General features: G+C 45.6%; 1 protein-coding gene across 4 annotated transcripts in view; it reads left to right on the forward strand.

Moving 5' to 3' along the window:
• Positions 1 to 21,257, forward strand: part of DIAPH1 (diaphanous related formin 1) — a 102,120-nt gene extending 80,863 nt beyond the window's left edge. For 2 of the 4 annotated variants that reach the window (XM_044780657.2, XM_044780659.2), the window contains 10 exons: positions 2,761 to 2,859; positions 7,186 to 7,280; positions 7,613 to 7,714; positions 7,942 to 8,181; positions 8,315 to 8,444; positions 9,260 to 9,384; positions 9,989 to 10,153; positions 10,288 to 10,423; positions 12,335 to 12,421; positions 19,285 to 21,257. In XM_044780657.2, the coding sequence (XP_044636592.1) occupies positions 2,761 to 2,859; positions 7,186 to 7,280; positions 7,613 to 7,714; positions 7,942 to 8,181; positions 8,315 to 8,444; positions 9,260 to 9,384; positions 9,989 to 10,153; positions 10,288 to 10,423; positions 12,335 to 12,421; positions 19,285 to 19,442 (1,337 nt within the window). In that variant the 3' untranslated portion in view covers positions 19,443 to 21,257. Of the gene's footprint in view, positions 1 to 2,760; positions 2,860 to 7,185; positions 7,281 to 7,612; positions 7,715 to 7,941; positions 8,182 to 8,314; positions 8,445 to 8,668; positions 8,829 to 9,259; positions 9,385 to 9,988; positions 10,154 to 10,287; positions 10,424 to 12,334; positions 12,422 to 17,520; positions 17,571 to 19,284 lie in introns of those variants that run through there. The other 2 variants (XM_070518060.1, XM_070518061.1) reach the window with 2 other exon arrangements.
• The last annotated feature ends 1,088 nt before the right edge of the window (positions 21,258 to 22,345 follow it).

Below are 22,345 nucleotides of genomic sequence, written 5' to 3' on the forward strand. Positions count from 1 at the left end.
GCTCTGTACAGTTTGCTGAGTGTTGCTCTGGGTATTACAGTATGCATACACAACTTAGCCCAGTCTAATGATATTTTATCAACTCAAGTGAAGTGTAGAAACTATTTCCATTTAGGTCCGTTTACCCTCCCCAGTGTTTAAATATGATTGTGTTTCCTCTGCATGCAGTTGTTCCATCTTGGCAGGACTGGGGGTCCGTGTGCTTGTCTCTTGTCTGTCATCCTTACTGAATTGTTAGCTCTGGTAGCTCTTCATTACTTCCAGCAGTTGTCTTGAGTTGCTGTGTGTAGTTATATTGTCTACAGAAAGGGTGTTTTCACCCCTTTCTTTCTTGTGTCCATACCTTTTATTTTTATCTTATTGCCAAGCAGAAATGTTGTCTGTTTTTTCTGTTTTCAACATCAGCGTTGACTCTGTGTCTCTCCCCTGCCCGTATAAAAATGAGAGATTTGCTTTACCTTTCTCATTCCCTGCTTTAAGTTTTTATATTGTCTACAGAAAGGATGTTTTCACCCCTTTCTTTCTTGTGTCCATACCTTTTATATTTATCTTATTGCCAAGCAGAAATGTTGTCTGTTTTTTCTGTTTTCAACATCAGCGTTGACTCTGTGTCTCTCCCCTGCCCGTATAAAAATGAGAGATTTGCTTTGCCTTTCTCATTCCCTGCTTTAAGTTTTTGTGATACAGTCTGGATGTTTTAAGTCTCCATTTTTATCTGAATATACCTAACTTTCATTTGTTTCTGTGCTCTGCTTTATCTACCTCTCTGACCTCATCCTCTGCTCTCTCCCTTACTCCATCTCCACTGGCCTGATATCATGACCTTTTTGCTTCTCCTTTAGCACGCGAGGTGTGTTTCTGTCTCAGGCCTTTGCATTTGAGGTTCCATCTGCCTGAAGTGTTTCCCCTTTGCCCCCAGATATTCAGATGGCTTGCTCTCTCCCCTTCTAAAAGGTCTTTACGCAAATGTCACATTCTCACCATGACCTTCCCTGACTACCTCCTAAGGTTGTAGTTCATCCCCCATCAAATTGCCCTATTCTCTTCCTTACTTGATTTTCTCCTCATAGCACTTACGGCCATCTAATGTGCTGTTTGATCTATTAGCTGGTTTATTGTCTATTTGTCTATTAGAATATCAGTTCCATGAAGGCAGGAATCTTTCTCTGTTTTGTTCACTGTTTTATTCCCACTGCTCAGAACAGAGCCTGGCACATATAGGTACTCAATAAGTATTTATTTAAATAACTAATCTTGTATTTAGCATTTTCCTTCTTCAAGTCAGGGTTATCAGGCCAAAGGTGAATTTTTTTGTAGTTCTTTATACCTTTTGTCATATAACTTTCTTTTTTGTTTGCTTTATTTCTTATTTATTTGTACCAGGTAATACTTTTCATATGGTTTAAAGTTCAAACGGTACAAAAGGGTTTGTGTTGAAAAGTATTCCTCCCACTTCCATATTCAAGCAGCTGTTTCTCTCTTAGAAGCAACTAGCTTTGTCAGTTTCTTGACACTTCTTACAGAGACATTCCCATATGGCTTTCTAGAAAGTTGACAATACTTTACAATTATGTCTGTCTAGAACAGTTCCTGTTGTACTTTCTATCTACTGCTCAATCCTCATCAATAGCCAGTATCAACCATTTTTTAGTGAATGTTAGTATCATGCTAGCTGCTGAGGGAGTGAGATAATGAAATACTATTTTGCCCACGCTCTTGAAGTTCAAAACCTGAGTGGGATGGGAAAGTATCCACACTAACAAAGTAACACAGGGTTTAAAAAGATCAAGATGATGCATACGAAATATCACAAAACGTTGAATAACTAATCGTCAAATGAGGTATAAGTAATAAATACCATGAAAACTAGTTCATCAAAGCAGAAAGTGATTATATTTATCAGGGAAAGCTTCACAGAAAAGGAGGAATACATTGGCTTTGGGTAGTCTGCAAAGAGTGTAGAAGGAAAGGAGTATATTATACCTCCTGTGTGCACTAATGTGCTATTTAAGCAGTAAGATCCCACTAGGAATATATTTTCCTGCCATGAGACTAGCAAAGAGGAATAACAAAGCCCTCATCTTGTCAAGGAGAGACTATATACGCTTGTAACAAAGTCAGTGCGAGGACTTGCTGTGAAGAAGGTTCCAGTGCAGTCGGGTCAGAGAGAGATCATAGGCATTTGGGGAAATCAAGAAAATTTTTATAGGGAACTTATGTTTAAGATGGAGCTTGTAAGATAAATAGGATTTTTAATAGGCACGAAAGGATAACACAGTGGAAGATTCTAGTACAGGGATTGGCAAACTGCAGCTCTCAGGCAGACTGCCTGTTTTTGTGAATAAAGTTTTATTGGAATACAGCTGTACTCATTCTTTTATGTGCTATCTATGACTGCTTTCATGCTGTAATGGCAAAGTTGAGCAGTTGAGACAGACCATATGGTCTGCAAAGCCTAAAATATTTACTATCTGGTCCTTTACAGAAAGTTTGCTGCTCCCTGCAGGTAGATAAGATATAGGTGGGAAAGCATTATTGTAACTATTAAAGAAATGAAAATAAGATGTTTATTATAGTTGGGGGGGCGGTCAGTTGTAGAAGGGTGAGTGGTTAAAGAGGAGGTTAGCCTTGAAGGAATACAGTAAGGAGACCATTATTAATAGAGAGGAAGTGAGGGGCCATTCCAGGCTGGGACAATAGTTCAATAAGACACAAGTGTGGCTTGCCCTTAATCCTGCTTTCTAATTTTTCCCTCGTCAGCCAAGAAGGATCAGGAAGGTGGAGAAGAAAAGAAATCTGTGCAGAAGAAAAAAGTAAAAGAGTTAAAGGTGTTGGATTCAAAGACAGCCCAGAATCTCTGTGAGTAATTCTGTGATGCCAATTATTTGAAATGTGAAGGAGTTCTTCTAAGAACTTAATTCTGGTGGGTCCAAGGTCCCTTGTTATGAAACTTTCGTTTGTTGAGTTCCTGCTGTATGCTGGGCATTGCATAGTGAATTTCCGATATCTCATTGAATCCCTCCAGTAGCCCTGCAAGATTGTTAGTGTCTGGCTTTATGTCAAGGAAAGGGAGGCTAAGGCTTTTAGGAATTTGCCTAGTCATGTAGCTAGTAAGAGACAGGTCTGGGGTTTGAATCTTGAATTTCCTTATTTCAAAGCCCTTGTTATTTCCATTGCATCTGCAGGAAATTTACCACAAATGTTCTAGGCACTATACATTTCCTTCTTTCTCACTTTCTTTTAAGTATTTCCTTTAAATGCAGGTACTGGCCTGACTTCAGTTAAATGTAAAATAACTTTGTGGTTTAGAATAAATAATGTAAATCCTGTACGTCTCAGAGCAGGCTCAGTAACTCTGAAAAGTTCTGTTCTGAACTTGCTACCTCTGCTCATAACTCTGATTGGCGGCAAAATTTCAGATCAGAAACTCCTCTGCAAAGTTGATATAGGTAGTACTTATTTGATAATTAGGATGAATGTTTATTTTTGTTCATTTTGACTGTTGATCTCCTTACTTTATGTTGAATAATAACAGATTTAAATATTTGTTCAACAAATATTTGAGGGTCTGCCGTGTTGCAGGCTCTATTAGGCACATAGCAGGCATGTGTTCCAGAGATGAAAGGGTATGTATTCCATAATACCCACTCACAGTCTTGTGATGTGGCTGTTGTCCTCATTTTTCTAAATGAGAAAACTGAAGTTCAGATGTGGTGACTTGGTCAAGGTCACACAAGTAGTGAGGACATATACCTATAAGTGAAGTCAGTGATACAATGAGAACAGTAAGCCTTTACATTGTTCCTGGTGATACAATATTAGGTCACTGACAGCAAATAATTACTAAAGAGTGTCTGTGGGTAAGTCCTCTTATGGAGACTAAAGTAATGTCTCCTGTTCTCAAGATTGTCTCTAGGAACATAAAACATGAATACCTGTTATTTTGGAAAATGATCCAAGACTGGGATAGTACATTGTTATTTCCAGTGGAGTAATATCGATATGAAAAACAGAACTCAAAAGAGAATTGAGATTAGTGTAGGGTGGGCTGGTCTAGGCGACGTAATTTAGTGATTCCAACATTACTAAGTGCCCTTGTGTGCTGGAGACACAAAGCCGAGTCCTGTCCTCATGAAACATGTGTCTGGTGGAGACGGAAAAATAAATACTGGTAATAGCATGGATTAATAAATGCTGTAATAGAAGTGTGCTGGGATGCTAATGAGAGCACTAGGAAAGTGGGCATCTAAATCAAGTTGGGGGAGGATTGGAGGGAGCACATCCGAGATGTCATTCTAAAGGAGGTACTGCTTAAACTGAATTGAGAGAACTGTTAACAGTGGATTAAGTGAAGGGTGAGGGCTGGCTTGTTCCAGGCAGAGGGATCAGCATGTCTGATGGCACAGAGGCATGAGTCAACATTGTGCAAGTAGTTGAGTACAGCCGAGTGAAGGCCATATGTGAGGAAGTGGTGGGAGAAGAAGCTTCCTAGAAATAGAGGCTACATCATAAAGAATTCTGGTAGGCTTAGGCAATGGCAGTTATTGAAGTGATCTTAATCAGGAAGATAAGTGATACAACCCTATGTAATTTGAGGGAAGGCTACTTCAGCAGTGATTTTGAGGCTGGATTGCTAGGGTAGGGGAAGGCTAGGTATAGAGGTGAATTATGTTTTTGCTTTAAACTGGGTGAGAGGTAATCAGGGCCTGAAACTAAAGTAGTGAGAATGAACAGAAAGGCAGAAGATATAAGAATTACTAGAACTTAGTGATTGACTGAGGGGATAAGGAAGGAGGTGTTTTCTTGGGTTTAGATCACTCTATAGAGAGTGATACCATTTACTGAAATAGGAACATGCAGCAGGAGCACATTCTCTGTCTTTTGGGAGAGAAGTATTGGGTAGTGGACATGAATGAGAGGTGTCAAGGTGGTGGGTAGAAATGATTAATTTTAGGATAGAATTTAAGATGCCTGTGGCACTCCTCCAAAAGGATGAGTGTATTAGGCATTTGAGTGTAGAAATCAGGTGGAAGATTTTGGTGGAGATACAAATTTAGGAGATAGCATTTGAGTCATAGTTGAAGCCATGAGTTTGCTTTGAAGGCCATTGATATTTAAGGTGCAAGTAAAAAAATGAAGGGTGGGGAGAAACCTAAAAGGAGGCTGGAAAGGAGCAGCAAGGAAAATACTATGACATAGTCCTAAGAAGTGGGAGTAGTCAGCAGTGTCAAACGAAGACAGGCGTTAAGTTAAATCACGACAAGACAGGTCTCCTTTGGATCTGGCATTAGGAAAGTCAGTAGCCTAAGCAAGAATAATTTCAGTATAGCATAGAGGTTAAGAACAGAGGCCCTGGAATCCATTTGTATTTAAATCCTGGCTCCAACCCTACTAGAAGTGTGACTTTGGATGGGTAGCTTAACTTCTTTTAAGTATTAGTTTCCTTTTCTATCAAATGGGGCTAATAATAGGGGCTAATAATGGGGCAAACTTATAGGGATATTATGAATAGGGTTAAATGAGAGCATGTCTGTAGATTGTGTTTAAGGTGCTATGTCTTACATGAATTATACACTGAATAAATAGTTGCCATCTTTTCATTGATTATGTGGAGACAGAAGAATAAATGCGAGCTGTGGAAGTGAGAAGGAATAGACTTGTATTTTTAGAATGTTGTTAAAGTGAAGGAAAAAAGTAATTTGGTAGTTAGAGAGGACTATGGGTTGAGGAGGGTTTTTTGTTTTTCTTTTTTCAGATATGAGAAACTTGATTATGTATATATGCTGAAGGAAAATGTCCTTAGGGCCACCTGTTCTATTGAAAGATGAGGAAAGGATGAGTGTATGGGTATAGTTGCTGATAAGCTTGCAGAAGTGTTGGCACAAGTTTTCTTCTAGATAATTCCAAAGTAGTCCTTAACCAAGCCTTTTCTAGTCTGGCTCCAGCTGAGGGTCCCCAATACTCTGCTTGTTAGTGGCATAAGAGAAAGCTTAGTAATTAATTTGACCAATAGCTTCAGTTTCTCTCAGTGAAGGTGAGCAAGATCTTAGAACAAATGGGGAAGTGGTGGGAGAGTTGGGAGAAGGGGGATTTTTTTTTTTTAAGATTTTATTTTTTCCTCTTTCTCCCCAAGGCCCCCTGGTACATAGTTGTATATTCTTCGTTGTGGGTCCTTCTAGTTGTGGCATGTGGGATGCTGCCTCAGCGTGTTTTGATGAGCTGTGCCACGTCCGCGCCCAGGATTCGAACCAACGAAACACTGGGCCACCTGCAGCGGAGCGAGCAAACTTAACCACTCGGCCACGGGGCCAGCCCCAAAAAGGGGGATATTTTGAAGGAGCTGCCAAGAGGGTCAGAAGAGCATGAGCTAGGGACACATAGAAGGATTGCTAGGCAGCGCCGAAGCCACAGCTGTCGTTGGTGCCACTACAGATTCATAGATTCTGATCTGCAGTATTCATCAGCCCAGGAGTAAGAGTAGAGAAATGAGATAGCTGGATTAACCAGGGCCTGGAAGGAGAAGGAAAGACAGTAGGAATAGTAGTAATAGAAGTGGAAGTAACAGCAGAGAGTGAGTGAAGTGATAGACTATAGGGTCTAGGTTAAAGAGGGAAGGCAAAGTGGAACTGATACATTGAGAGAAAATGGAATGGTCAGCTCTCTTGCCAGAGAGATAGCACTCTGACGAGGCTGAAGGGTCAAATGAGAGATTAGTAAGCAAGAGAGCTGGAAAGCTAGGAAGTCTTTGTTAGTGAATGGGATATGGCAGTTTAAGAATCAGAGCATTTCGAAGCAGTGGCAGCTTTGAGGATGGAGTCATGGGAATAGGGAACTAAAATAGAGTAGGGTGAACATCTTTGATGTACACAGAGAAGATCAAAGACTTCCTGTGTGAGCAAAGACAAGGAGTCACAGACTTGGTAGAATTTGGTGCCTGGAACAATGTGGCTGGTATGTGACATAAATGTGGAGATTAATGAGAGAGAAAGGTGGCAGGTGGGAACCTTAAACACTGGACTCAAGAACTTGGCTTTTAACTATATAGGCAGTGAGGAGCTGGTGGAGGTTTCTGACGGTGACTTTAAAAGAGCACTCTTAGGAAATTGTCCACCACAGGCTTGTAGGATGGACTAGAAAAGGGAAGAGTCTGAGAAGAACATGTCTTTATATCTCATTTTCTGGCAGCAATCTTTTTGGGTTCCTTCCGCATGCCCTATCAAGAGATTAAGAATGTCATCCTGGAGGTGAATGAGGCTGTTCTGACTGAGTCTATGATCCAGGTAAGGAGCAAGGTGGTTCTGCTGGAGCTGGCTCTTTGCATCACTGTACACTGGCCTCATCGCCTCTCTGCTTCGAGTATGAGGGTGCTCCTCTAGCATTGTTGGCTTAAAGAATGCTAGCTTTGGGTAAGCTTCCATCTCTCTGCTGGTCAGCTTGTTTCTGGTATATTTTTCAAAAGTCCTGCCACCTCACTAGATACCTCCCCAGCCCATGTTTTCTTCTTAGTGGTCCTTGGGCCGAGTGAGGGACTGATAGGAGAGTAGAATAGCCATTTAGACTCAAGTTGTCAGCTTGTCCCCTTCAAACTGAGACAGTCCCTTCTCTCTTTCAGAACCTCATTAAGCAGATGCCAGAGCCAGAGCAGTTAAAAATGCTTTCCGAACTGAAGGATGAATACGATGATCTGGCTGAGTCAGAGCAGTTTGGTGTGGTGGTGAGTGAGGCCTGTGGCAATAGGCCCTTCTCCAACCCCTTTGCTCCCCTCCTCCCCGAGAGCAGCGGGGCACTTCCTCATTGCCTCTTGTCTATTCTGAACCTGTCTTTCTCTCTCTCTTCTCCCTACTCTGGAACTCAGATCCTCCCGTAAGAGGCTCAAGCCTGTATCTTTTTCTTACTTCTCTCTCTGTTGGGTATAACGGAACTGCTTCTCTTCCCCACCAGATGGGCACTGTGCCCCGCCTGCGGCCTCGCCTCAATGCTATCCTCTTCAAGCTCCAGTTTAGTGAGCAAGTGGAGAATATCAAGCCAGAGATTGTTTCCGTGACTGCTGCATGCGAGGAGTTGCGAAAGAGCGAGAACTTCTCTAGCCTCCTGGAGATTACCTTGCTTGTCGGAAATTATATGAATGCTGGCTCCAGGAATGCTGGTGCCTTTGGCTTCAGTATCAGCTTTCTCTGTAAGGTGAGCCAGGGGGTTAGAGCAGGACAACAGAAGGGAAGGCTGCTGGCCTCTGTGAGCCCAGTGTGACAAACTGCCGTCAGCCTGAGATGATCTCGGGCGTGTCAGGACTAACAGTTTCTTCTCTTCCCTCCAGCTTCGAGACACCAAGTCCACAGATCAGAAGATGACATTATTGCACTTCTTGGCTGAGTTGTGTGAGACTGACTATCCCGATGTCCTCAAGTTTCCAGATGAGCTTGCCCATGTGGAGAAAGCCAGCCGAGGTGGGGCAGGTTGGACTGAAGCTAGAAGGTGGTTCCAAGCTCCCCAAATTTCTGCATGGGGAGGGAAATGAGACATGGTCTAGATGTAGATCATTTGCAGTTCACAGTATTTTAAGTGGAAATGGGAGAGGGTACAGGCATGATGTCTAAGGCACAAGGGAGGAGTATCAGGCAGAAAAGAGGTCTCCATGTATAGAAATGAGAAGCACTCTTTCCCTTCCTAGGGAAACACCAAACACCAAAAAACAACTGGAAGAAAGGTGGGTGTTTTTAGTCTAGGTCAATGATTTTTTTTTTCTTCTTCTTCTCCCAAAAGCCCCTCAGTACATAGTTGTATAATCTAGTTGTAGGTCCTTCTGGTTGTTCTAGGTCAATGATTTTTCTCGTTCAGAAAGCATAGACTGGATTAACAAAAACCAGGAACTAGGCAAAGAAAAAGCAGCATTCGGTCGAAATGGGAACAGATTTCTGCCGTACCTCTACATTTTTGTGTATATCTTCTTCCTCCCAAACCCTGTTCTCTAAAATAAATGAGACCGAGATCCCAGGGGATTTCATAGATTGTTGTTAAATTGAATGAAGCCTCTCTTCTTTTCTTAGTACTGTACAGGTTATGGAGGCTGGAGGTTCAATCATCACGTAATTTATAGTTTCCCTGGAAAGATGTATGAAACAACTAGAGGGGCCATCAGAGAACTCAAATAGTTAAGTACCAGCTGTATGTATAGACTGTGCTGTGCCCTGAAGGGCAGAAGCTGAGGGTCTGGAGACTACATTTAGTAGGCTCTTGCTGTCTGTTGTTGTGTCTTCTTTAGTTTCTGCTGAAAACATGCAAAAGAACCTAGATCAGATGAAGAAACAAATTTCTGATGTGGAACGTGATGTTCAGAATTTCCCAGCTGCCACAGATGAGAAAGACAAGTTTATTGAAAAAATGACTATATCCTTTCTTGAAAGGAGAGTAATTGCTCCCTTGGAAAGGAAAGAACTTCCCATGGGTGGACGATAAGATAGATCTGGTGATACACAATTTTTCCCTCTTCAAAAAAATTTTTTTCATTAAACACATAGTTCTTGAAAGCATTCTCATTGTTGCAGAAAGGGAAGCAAACCACAGAGAGAAACTAAAAGTCCCCCTTGATCCCTTGCTCTCTGCCCTGTCTCTACTACATACACCGTGTACCTATTCCCTTTTCTCTCCACTTCCCAAAATAATCACTGCCACTGGGCTTCTTTCTGATTTGCGCCCTCATGAATTTATTTTAAACAAAAAAGCATTGTGTTGCTTTTTGCACATAATATCTCTTAGCTCTGTTTCCATAGCAGTATATGCAGAACAGCCTCTTTTTTAATCGCCACCTCCTATTCCATAGTTTATGTTTTACCATTCCCCTATTTTGAATATTTAGATTGTTTCTGGTCTTTGCTGTTATAAACAGTGCTGTACTGAACATCCGTGTGATGCCACTATGCATCTTTGAGTATTCCTTTGGGCTAGAAAAAGGTCTGCTTCTTGCTGTTGCTCCTTTATTCTTTGGCTGCACAGCTTTGTGAAAGATGCACAGGAACAATATAACAAGCTGCGGATGATGCACTCTAACATGGAGACACTCTATAAGGAGCTGGGCGAGTACTTCCTCTTTGACCCCAAGAAGGTGCCTGTGGAAGAATTCTTCATGGATCTACACAACTTTAGGAATATGTTTGTGGTGAGCAAGGCATACCTGCTGACTGAATCTTTTGTGGACGTTTCTCATTTTCCACCGGGCTCATGTTGGTTGGTGGTGGGTGTGCATACATGTGAGTGCATACATGCCCACAGGTTAATCTTTTGTCCCCACAGCAAGCAGTCAAGGAGAACCAGAAGCGGCGGGAGACAGAGGAGAAGATGCGGCGAGCAAAACTAGCCAAGGAGAAGGCAGAGAAGGAACGGCTGGAGAAGCAGCAGAAAAGAGAGCAACTCATAGACATGAATGCAGGTAAGCAGTGAAGGAGAAGGGCTGATGCGCTGAGACAGGAACATTTGGAAGGCTTCTCTGTCTGGAATCTAGAGGCCAGAGAGAACAGCTCATGTCTGAGCTCAACTCCTGGCAAATGATTGTTGGCAGCCTTCTACCTCTAAGATCCTGACACTGGACCTTAACCCTGACTCAGTTACTTGCAAATTCCAGTTCTCCACACTCAGTCTTTTTCTCTCCTTTGCTGGTTCCTGTATTATGTCTCATCTCCCCAGTGATTTTAGCATTGCTGCAACACTTACTCTTTTCTTCTGCTTGTCCAAAAGTTCCTCTGGCCTGTTTTCATACCCCCTACTTAATCTCTTGTTCTTTTCCCCAAAATATTTTAATGGCATTTTATTATCTTTTAATGGTGGCTTGCCCTCCCTTTCTGCTTATTTAACGGAGTACTGTGTCCCTAGTACCTCAGCATAGTTGTACACACCTATCAGATTGTAAATGGATTGAACTTCTGGAAAGCGGCCAGGGGAGCTGGCCACCCTCTTCTTTCTTCAGCAGAATCTCTTTTTCACTACAAGAAGCATGTCTTTGTTGAAACATATGGCCTCAATTACTGGCCCTCTGTTTCCTGTCTCTGTTTCTTTCCTGCTGCCGATTCCCTGCCCCCCTCTGGCTGCTTTCTCCGTGGGCAGCAGAAATAGAGCATACGCTGCGCACAGCACTGAGCTGATGCCACCTTTCTTGAATGTGAGGGGCTTCTCAGGGCTGCCAGATCTGGCAAGAATCAGAGTGCTTTGCTGAGTGAGCTCAAGAGGCAAGGGCTGCTCGACCACCTCTTGCTCTCAGGGATGTTTCTTTGGCCACTCCTGTTGTGGTATGATCAGAGACCTGAAGCAGCAGGAATAGCCTACATTTTAATTTTTCTTTATACTTTTCTGGGAAGCAATTCCCCTGCCCTCATTCCAGTTGTCTATAAGCCACAAACGAACTGTTCTATTAAAGCCCACACCGAGTATCCTTCACCTCCCCCCATTCTCCCCAGGCCTCTAGGGTTTGTCCCCAGGTACTGTCTGGGATGCAATGGGGAAAGGTACATTCCAGCTGACATGCAGGATGAGGGCTGCACCCAGTCATCAGGTGGCGCAGCCGACCTTGCCCTTGCTGGGTCCCCAGGGCAAGCAAATGAGGTTGGAATGTAGGTCAGCTGCACTGGTGATGTTCAGCCAGCAGATGGCGCTGGGAGCAGTGATCCCAGCCTTGTAGTTGGCAGCCTGCTGGCTCCTTGGGATTTCACAGTTTCAGATTTCACCACCCTGAGCTGTTGCCGTGGAAACAGAGCCAGGCTGGAATAAGGATTCTGCATTAACTCTTTGTATTCCAGTCAGGATGCTCCTCTTAGATGCAGAGCTGGCTTTAGGAAGATGCAGGCACTGGCAGCAGTACTTAAGTGAAATGCACTCTTGATCAGTGGTCTCTCATCTTTCCTCAGCCCTTCTCTGAAACCGGAACCAGGCTCTCCATGAGAGGTGTATGTAAATTGGAGTGAAACACTTTAGGGTAAAGAGAGAGTGATATAGTTCCTTATTAATTTCATAATCCCAGTCTCTGTACTTATCCTGGTCTTAGAGTTGGGCAGTTCTGCCATTCTCTGTGCTAGTCCTGATTGGAATGGGAAGGAAGGAGGGAAATGCAGGAAAATATGCCAAGGTTTGCAGGGGTTAGCAGGCAATGAAACCTTTTTGTTTTAACCATTTTCAAACAGACACAAGTAAATATGGGCTGTGAAGCTTGAGGTTGAGCCCTCTGTCTGCTCTGAGCCCCCAGCCACTGTGGGCGAGGGGAACCCAAGCAGTAGCCATGCATTTTGTGTGGGGCGCAACATATGCATTCTGCTTGGGCTGAAGCTTACATCTCCATTTTTGTTCATGACAGAGGGTGATGAGACAGGTGTGATGGACAGTCTTCTAGAAGCCTTGCAGTCAGGCGCAGCTTTCCGACGGAAGAGAGGACCCCGTCAGGGTAAGTAAGAAGATGGAGCCCAGCCTGGGTGTGGAAGGGGGTGAAGCCTCTCTGCTCCCGGTCCTGCTTGTCTTGGGCTGGAGAGCAGGTGCTGATGTTCTGCGGGTTTAGAGCCTTCCCCACAGTCGTCCCTGCGCCTAGAGTGGATTGTCTAGTTGTCTTCTTCCCACAGTAGAAAGTTCTGACTTGGAGAACTGGGACTTGAGGGACTGACAATGGGTCAGTTACGTTTGGTTATTCTTGCATTTTTCCCCATTCTTGAAGCAGAAACCTGGAACAAGGGACCCATTGTGCAGGGCAGAGATTTGGGGGGACCTTTGAGTGTATGAACAAAAAATTGAACTAAATACAAAATTGTACATTAGATGTAGAAAACACAAAGAAAAAATAAGTCGAGTCCTTACTCTCAACTTCACAAACAGAAGAGATATAGAGAGAATACTAGAAAGTATCGAATCCTATAGAGAGATCCCCAGATGTAAGAATACAGAGGAGCATCTCAACGGAAGGATTGTGCTGACAACTGCCTTTTCCTTGGGTGCGGGTAGCCTTGGCTGCCCTTGCCTTCCCCAGTTACTCCCCCACAAGCTCCTCTCCCGATCTTCAGAAGATTTAAGTGGGGATTACACCGAGCCAGCGCCTCTAAGAAGAATTATGGGGATAGGAGGGTAAATGATCCAGGCATCAGTATGGGGAAGGATCAGTGGATAATTTTTCTTTGAGAGAAGCAGACAGTGGCCAAGAGAGCAGTCCAGAAGAAGGTATAACCAAAGCTACCCCTCATGTAGGGTTGACCTGCACCATTGTGTCTGGTGAAGGCCCTTTGGGGCTAGGAGTGATGGCTTCTTTCCTAGGTTGAAGGGTGGCAATTACAGGAAAGGTGGCATTCGGGTTTCTACTTGTGAGGGAGTTAAAGCTGTATTCCCTGTTCCCTGGCTGGTACATTCTCTAGACCTGTTTGATATGTGCTTCACTTTAAGATTATGGCAAATAGGAGTTGTACACCTTGCTTTGGCCAGTGCTTAGCTGTTTACACAGTGGTATCTATAGGGTCTATAGTACCTGTCACAGCTTGGAAAGGGAACCTTAGGATCAAGGATATAGAGCATGCTAGCCCACATAAACCCAGTGCCCTGGCCCAGATGTTGTAGGTCACTGTGAGTTTTATCTGTAATGGCCGACTGCCTGTTTCTTCCAACACTGAAAATCCAGAGGGGAATTCCCTTCTGAGGGCTCTTCCGTATGACTTCAGAACCTTCCCTAAACAGAAGAATCCCTAGTTACAACTCTTACCCATTTTCTAGCATCCTCTGAGTACAGGCTCTCTAGAGGGGAGGAGCGGTGAGTATGATGGGCTTCAGACTCCCTGAGACAGAGCAGTGTTTGGGCACAGCGTGCAGCTTGTAGTATTTGTTTTGTGTTTAGTCTTTAGAGGTTTTTGCCTCTTTGTTTCCTACCCACCATATAAGGTGATGTGGCCTTCAGTAAGCCTTTCTAGCCAGACAAAAGTATGTTGCATCTCCCTGTTTTCCTCTGTCCTCTCAGTGAAGTACCAACCTGCATCAGACTTTTTGTGGGGAATTCCCTTTCAAGCCTCTTCCTGTGGAACTATACTAGAATCCCAGATGCTTCCTGTACACAGGCAGCCAGACATCAATGACTTCCCCCTGTTGGGGAGGCCCCATCCTCCACTTCTTCCCAAATGGGAAGCCAGGACTCACAGGCAGAGGAAGCGGGGATCTGGTAGAATAACCTTTCAGCAGAGGACCTGAATTAGTACAGTACTGTTTCCCAGGGCAAGAAGGAATAGCAGGGGCTTATGCTCAGACATAGTGAAGCAAAAGGAAGGTGAAAATGAGAACTACCTTCTTTTTAAATTGGATTCATCCTGTAGCCTTATCTTTCTGAGCTCTGGGTTCACTAAACACGCCTGAAGATATCTGGGAGAATCTCTCAGGGGAGATATTTTTAGTTACTCTGGTAAGCTCTTTAGACTTGGTGCATTCACATCCTATAAAGTCATGTGGCCTTACATTAAATGTAAACAGAGGGGCCGGCCCCGTGGCTGAGTGGTTAGGTTTGTACGCTCTGCCTCAGCAGCCTGGGGTTTCCCTGGTTCAGATCCTGGGTGCGGACCTACAACTAGAATATACAACTATGTATTGGGGGCTTTGGGAAAAAGAAGAAAAAAGAAAAAGATTAGCAGCAGTTGTTAGTTCAGGGCCAATCTTTAAAAAAAAAAAATGAAATATTAAAAAAAGTAAACAAAAGGCTAAGCATGAGAGTGCAAAGAGCACAGGACTAGGCGGGAGATCAAAAGACCCAAAGTCAAGTAGAACTCTGATCCTGTCTAGGTGACTGTAGACAAATTTCTGGGACTCACTTTCTTCTTGTATAAAGTGAGAGTTGGGCTAGAATGGAACCTAGGGTCCTTTACAGCTTTAATGTGTTTTTTTTTTTTGTAGAGCAACAATAGGATTAAGAGGAGAAGAAGAGAAAGAGGGTGGACCCAGAAGGCCTCATTCTTAAACTATAAAGGCTCTGGTGACTGTGGGTTTCCCTCAGTGGCCGGTGTCTTAGCTGGTCCACCCCGTGCTTGGCTGTCTCTGACTCTTCCTCCTAGCCGATTGCTTTGAGCCAAAAAACCAAAGCCCCATCAGGTAGATCTGCCTCACAGCCCTCCTCAGTCCCAGAGAGGCAGCTGTCCCCATTCAGAGACACTAGCCTTTTCCCTAGGAATTAAAGGAATGTTAAAAAAAATCTCCCAGTCTCTGGAGACCTGGGGAGTGACCAGTATACAAAGACCCATTGAGGAGTTGGAAGAGGAGAGTTACTGTCAGGCCTGGTTCATTAACAGTGACATGTAAACTGCTGTGATCTGCAGGGTGCAGGAGAACAATGGTTTGAGTGTCAGGGGGAAGAATCCATGTGATTGTGTTACAGCTACTGTTTCAGGCTGATGATTGAGTCAGCTTGTGGTGTTAATGACTCAACTTTATCTCCATGTCTGAATTGTGGCCTCTTATATACAGGCCATCTGATCAATCGAGTAGAAGTCAAGGGAAGAAAGAAATTCATCTTTCTCACTTTCCCTCCCTCTGCCACTTCCCAGCTTCCCTGTACGGTCCCCCTCCACTAATAGAACCTCAGAGCTGGGAAAGACTCTACAGACCTCTAGTGATTAGCATCTAACCTCCTCACAGGTAACAGGAATGAACACCCAGATAAGGCCTTGCCCAGGTCTGCAGAGCTGGCCAATGACAGAGCCAGGGCTGTAGCCCACTTTTGTGACTCCAAGTCCAGGGCTCTTTCCACTAAGCCTATGTGATGGGCAGGAGATGACAGTGACCCCTCTGTGTGGGCCAGAAATATTCTTTCGTACCTTCTGGCAAGGAGAGCCCTGGACATGTGAAATTGCTTCAGGGGGTTTTCTGGTGACCACCTGTCTAGAGAAGGTTAAGAGTATTTCCTATGCCACCACTTATTCTCCCCCTACTTTTGTAAAAATAGGACAGGAATTATAATTAGGAGAGGTCAGATAATAATGAGTTCTTTAGGATAGTAATGATTGCCCCATCTGTCCTAGTTTCCTCTTCCCTAAGGAAGCTTATTAACAAGAGCACTTCCTCTTTAGTAGTAGTTCCTAGGCTGTGTTTTAGAAATAGCTTTTTCCAAATCACTAACCTTTTCCAATTCATCTATACTAGTGTTACACGGTTGATGTGGCTGGTGTTTTTATCCTAGCCCACCCCTAACTTACAGGAATCTGGTCTCAGAGAGCTTTGACCGGAGTGTCAAGATTGTTCCCTTTTCCCCTCAGTCTGTGGGACTGTTCTCTTATGAGTTCATAATCCTCCCTGATACCACAGAGTCAAAATATATATCTGCTTCTGCAGCTACTTTCCCATAGTCTCTTTTTTTTTTTTTTTTTTTTTTTGAGGAAGACTAGCCCTGAGCTAACATCTGCCACTCCTCCTCTTTTTGCTGAGGAAGACCGGCCCTGAGCTAACATCCGTGCCCATCCTCCTCCACTTTATATGTGGGGCGCCTACCACAGCATGGTGTCCCAAGTGGTGCCATGTCCGCACCTGGGATCCGAACCGGTGAACCCTGGGCCGCTGAAGCAGAACGTGCGCACTTAACTGCTGTGCCACTGGGCCGGCCCCTCCCATAGTCTTAACAAGTCCCCATGTCAGGGAAAGGACAGGAGAGGTGACTTTGTCCAGATTGTTCAAACTGTTCAGTGTAATTGTGGCCTTGAAGACAGAGTGGAAGCAGGGATTCTTCGATTCTGTTGATTCTGTTCCCAGTTCCAATACGAGCTCTCTCATTTCTGATTCTCACCTTAGGCCACAATCATGTCCATGTCTACTGTACCTACTTTTTGGCTTAAAAAGGAAGTTTTCGCCTTCTCCCCACCTGCCATTCACTCTTAGTTTTTATGAAATCTGTAATACATGAGAAGCTTTTTGAATCTAAAAAAAAATCTAGAAACACTGCTTGATTAGGTACAGCTGGTATCTTCTTAGTTTAGAGGAAGAAACCAAAGAGAGAAGCAACTTAAGCCACATGTGAACTCTGACTTTTCCTGTGTTGCCCAGGACAAATGTCCCTGAAGACCCAGGGTTCTTTCCTGGGTTCTGGAGTCAGAAATTATTTCAACACATACACACCCCTTGAGTCACACATGCACCTATGGACACACACAAATAGTGGGGCAGTATTTTCTCAACTGCTGGAGACTGAATTCAGAAGAGCAGTAAAGTGATATCAAGCCACTGCCTTTTGAGACGTGAGAAGTAGGCTCTTAGAGGAGGGAGTATTTCAGAAAAGAGCAGAAACTAATGGGGCTCAGGAAGATTTTGCTAGAGAGACTAAGAAGGGAGATAGGAGAAGCGTGTACATGTGGACCATCCTAGCCACACTCCTGTGGGCTCCTTTTCCTCCCATCAGTCACTGAGACAATAGTATGTGTTCATAATCCAAGGAGTGGTTTGTGTGGAACCCTGGAGTCTAGGTCACACACCTTCCACCTGTAACCAGATGAGAGCCCTGTGCCTGTCAGCCAGGGCCTTCACTATTCTTTCTCCTCTTGTTAGACAATCCTTTGTGCCCCTGGGAGGAGGAGGAGGAGGAGTCCTATACATTGGTAACCTGTAGGCATGTGTGTGCTCCCTGCTGACCTGTGGGTAGCACCTGCAGTGTGAACAAGTGGCTCTGGGTCACACTTCTGCAGAGAGGCTGACAGCCCTGGTGAAGACCTGGGCCCTCTGACCCTGTTTGGCTTCTGCTCTTCCTGATGCTTTTTGCTGGTCTGAAGAAGGCAAAGGTGTTCTGGGTGCTTTGTTCACTGGTTCCTCTGGACTCTTCCTGCCAGGTCTCACAGCTGCCCCACCGTGTAGCCTCCTACTCCCGTAGGAGTGCTGGGCTTCCTGCATCGTTCCCTGTTCATTAAGGCTGAGGCACTGCTTTCTCCTCTCAGCTTTCCCATGAATCAGCAACCTGTTTTTTTTTTTAATTGAGACATAAATCACATGCCTAAAATTCACCCTTTGAAAGTATACAATTTGGTGTTTTTTAGTATATTCATAAGGTTGTGCAACCATCACCACACTCTAATTCCAGAACATTTTAATCTTCCCAAAAAGAAACTTCATGCCCATAAGCAGTCACTCCCCATTCTCCCCTCCCCCAGCCCCTGGCAACCACTAATCTACTTTCTGTCTCTATGGATTTGCCCATCCTAGACATTTCATAGAAATGGAATTATAGCATATGTGGCCTTTTGTGTCTGGCTTCCTTCACGCCAGGCAGACAGCTCTCTGTGTACATGTGGTCTCTCTGTGCTGCTTCTAGGGCATGGGCAGAGGCAGACAGCATGAGATGGGCATGGTCCCAAGGAACTGCCTTCTTGTTGAGGATGCTGGGGCCATAAATCTGGATTCCATAAACGATTATGAGAGTCTTGGGGACAGCTCCCGGCAGTTAGAACAGAAAGTCATGGATCGATTGCTTCCTCTTCCAATTTAGGATGACAACTAGAGCTTCACAGTTCCTTAGTCCATTGTGCTAGGTTTCTTTCTAGAGGGCTCTCCTGGCCATCCTTGACCCCAGCTCTGCCTTCTCTGATACACCTTTCATTGCCCCACCCCCACACACATGCACACATTACACACCTTGTTAGGGCTCTTGGCATTTGTATCTCAGCTGCTACCCTTTAAAAGGTGGGAAAGAGCTGGGCGTGTGGGCATCTGGGGAGAGGGTGGGAGGGTTGGTGGTGGAACACGTGGGAGTGTGACATGCACGTGATGTCAGTGCATGGCTGCTGCTCCTCTTTGCAGGCGTCCGCCCGGCAGCCTGCTAAAGGCCTTCCTCTGCTTGGGACAACCCTCCCTGGGCTGACTGAAAGTGATTTTGGCCTAGGAGCTTCCTGGGAAATGCCAAGAAAACAAAAATAATACTATTTGCTATGCTTGAGCCAATTTAATTCCAACAACTCTATGATGAGAAAACAGATTTTGAATATTTCCTGTTTCTTAAAGTTACATAGCTAACACTTGAACCCCGTTCTGTCTGTCTAGATGTATTCAAACCTTTGTACTATTTTCGCACAGGAAAGCAAGAGCAAGGCTTGCTCTCCTGCCTGCACCAAACTCTCTCATATTCTCTGCCCTCCCCTGAAAGGTATATTACACATATTCTTGGATCTCTGCACTGACTTCTTCAAAATAAGGGCCTCTGTGAACTGGACAGGGCAGCCATGTTTGCATGGCTTCTAGCTGAATGTCTGCTGGTTCAGTAGAGTTTGAAAGGGATTAGAAACTGGGCCTTCTGTGGACAAGATCTCCTGTCTTCTCTTGCAGCCAACAGGAAGGCCGGGTGTGCAGTCACATCTCTGCTAGCCTCAGAGCTGACCAAGGACGATGCCATGACTGTTCCTCCTGCGAAGGTGCCCAGAAACAGTGAGGGAGTGCCCACAATCCTTGAGGAAACCAAGGAGTTGGTTGGCCGTGCAAGCTAAATAAGCTGGGTCCTGTGGCCATGGCAGCTCCTTGGTGGAGCCCCAGACAGTCCTGCCCTGCAGCATGTGCCTAAAAAAGGATCACAGAGGTATTCCTCTGGGGTGGCTGCTCCCACCACCCTGACCCTGTCTTTTTCTCTGGCCTGCTGCTCTCTGTACATCACACACAGCTTCAGCTGCCTGGAGGCCAGAAGGAAAGGGCAGTGTGGGGGGAGGCCTGAGCCCAACCCAGCCAGCCCTGGCTGCTGTATTACCAAAGCAGGCTCCGTGTTTGCTGCCTTAACCCCAAGTGTCTCCTCTCTGTTACTCTCAGGCCTCGTCTCAGACAAGGCCCTGCCTGCTTTCTCAGCCCCTGCCTTTCCAGGGGGCTTTCCCCTAGGTCAATCTTGCTGGATTTGTGCTTTTCTTTTGTGGTTTCTCTGGCCCTGAGAACAGCATGGGGCTTGTGCACCTCTGGGCTGTCTCCCTCCTTTCATTGCTGCCACCTCTGCTCTGCCCTTTTCTCTCCTGGCTGTTGTTATTTATTACTACTGTCGTGGCACTGGGAGCTGCTTCTAAGGAAGTGGGGAGCAAATCCCACCCTCACCCCACCTTCCTAGGAAAGACCGCCTCAAACAAAAAGGACCTGGCCCACTTCATCTCTTCCGCAGTGGCCTAGGTCAGAGCCTGTGGGCAGGCAGGCAGGGCACAGAGACATTGTGGGACCCACCCCCAGCCTGCTGCCATGCTTTACACCCCAGCCTCTCTGGACCCTCTGCACCAGCCCCAGGCTACTGAGCCACGGTCCCTCCTCACACCTCCCCGGAGCTTTGGTGCATCTCATCTGGACTACGGGCTGTATTGTGACCATCCCAACACCTCACCCTCTGTCTCCAAGGAAATGGGAGGTGGAGCCTCCTGGCTGAGAAATTGTTTTGCAAATGGATCTATTTTTGTATGAGATTTTTTTTTTTAAAGAAAAATAACTCTTCCTTCCCCCTTCCCCTCCATAATGTAAGAGGCTTTGATGGCAGGTTCCAGAGTCCCTGGGATTCCTCCCCACAGGCCCCAATCCTGAATGAGCACCTGGACCTCCACCTCAGCCCTCAAGCCTTCTGGGGCAGGAGGACGCTCTTCTCTGGTTGAGCTGGACCAGGTCTAAGAGTAGTGGGAGCTTTGAGACCACAGAGTTTTTATAAATTTAATATATTTATCAAGCCAAATGTGCAAATGCTAACTGGACATTCTGGAGAAGTGGGCATAGGGAGTACCCCCACACACACATTGTACCCTGCTCCCTTCTGAACAGGGGCAAGCCAAACTGTTTGGTGCCCCCAGCCACAGGAAGCTGAGATTCTCTGGCTCAAGGTGACAGTTTGCCCTCCTTATGCTCTTTTGAGTCCGTTACCCCCTTCCCCCTCGGGTGGGAAGAGAGAATGGCACTGTTAGGGCTTGGCCCAGATTATAGTTGTTAGAGCAAGGGGGAGCTTAGGAGGCCTAAGGGCGCCTGCAGGGAGGCCTTGAGACCAGGAGGGAGGTTCGGGTTGCCAGAGCCTGTGTGTGAAGGGGCAACAGCAGCTCCTTTGAACTATTCCCGGGAAGACTGTGGTTCTGGGGGGCCTGCTACTCCCCTGGCTCCCCTCATTTTCCCTGCTGACATCTGGGGCTTTGACCCTTTCCTTTTTTAATCTACTTTTGCTAAGATGCATTTAATAAAAAATTTTAAAAAGGGACAAAATGCAAACCTATTTCCCTCGCCTCTTGGCCTTCTGGGATGTCATCACCTCCAGTTTGTTGGGTTTGTTTCCAACTGTTAATAAACCATTGAGACAGTAACGCCTTACAGCCTCCTTTGTGAATTTCTGAGCTATTTTCCTTTCACTCTTGTCCAGGCTCCTCTACTCTTGTCTTGCTTCAAGTCCCTGGTTGACTTGGCAAATCATTGTCCCAAAGTTTAAGGTCCCCATTATGTGCCAGACGCTTTGGCTGGGTGCAGGGCTAGAGATGATTGATTAATATACCGTGGTTTCTGCGCTGCCATTGGCCCCTCATAAAGGAGTAGGGCCCCAGTTCAGCCTCCTTGCCCTCCTGCGTTGCTGCCTCTTGGCTTAGAACCCTTTTGTTGAACTCAGTTCTAGCTCCCCGCCTCCCCATGCCCCCCCTCCCCCCATGTCTCTCTGTTTCCTGGCAGTACCTGTGCCTCTTTTACTGAGGGAAGCATCTGACTCCCATTCTCTTGCCCCGCCCCACCCCGTTTGGTGGCTACAGACCACATTCCAGAGTAGAGGGGCTTGCACTGGGGTGGAAACCTGAACCTGCCCAGCAGAGGTCAAAAGCCAGAGGTCATGCTCCAGATGACTTGCTACTCAGAGCCATACTTGTTTGAGCACGTTGTGACCTGCACAAAGAAACCTTACAAGCTATGAGCAGGCCCAGAATAGACAGGGAGGGGCCTGGAGAGGACCACAAACCCATTTGGCCAGGCTCTGGAACTGAAAATAAAAGCCTTTTAAATAGCCCTGGAGCCTGGGCAGCTGCCTCCCCAGTATGGCTGGGGATATGGGGGTGGGCTGCCTGCCTCCTCCCTCCCTACCCCCGAGGCCACGCGTTTCTGGCTCAGAGCTTTATGGGCACACATACCAATTACGGGACCAACCACAGCTGCTCACGCGCTCTGCCAGTCTACTGCCGTGCCTGGAATAGAACCCAGGTGCCCAGCACCCCGCCCTCTACAGCCTGGCTCTCAGAAACAAAACCTTGCTTCCATCTCAGCAAAGGCATACACCACTCTTTCTCCCACCCAAGAAAGTCGTCCCCAGATGCTTAGCTGGAAGGTTTGGTTTCCATGACAACACACTTCGGGAACTGGCAGAATGCAGGACCCGGCTCTCAGAGACTCCGCAGAGAGGAAGTCCAGAGACAGC

Source organism: Equus asinus, chromosome 9, assembly GCF_041296235.1.
Source record: "Equus asinus isolate D_3611 breed Donkey chromosome 9, EquAss-T2T_v2, whole genome shotgun sequence".
Lineage (NCBI taxonomy): Eukaryota > Metazoa > Chordata > Mammalia > Perissodactyla > Equidae > Equus > Equus asinus.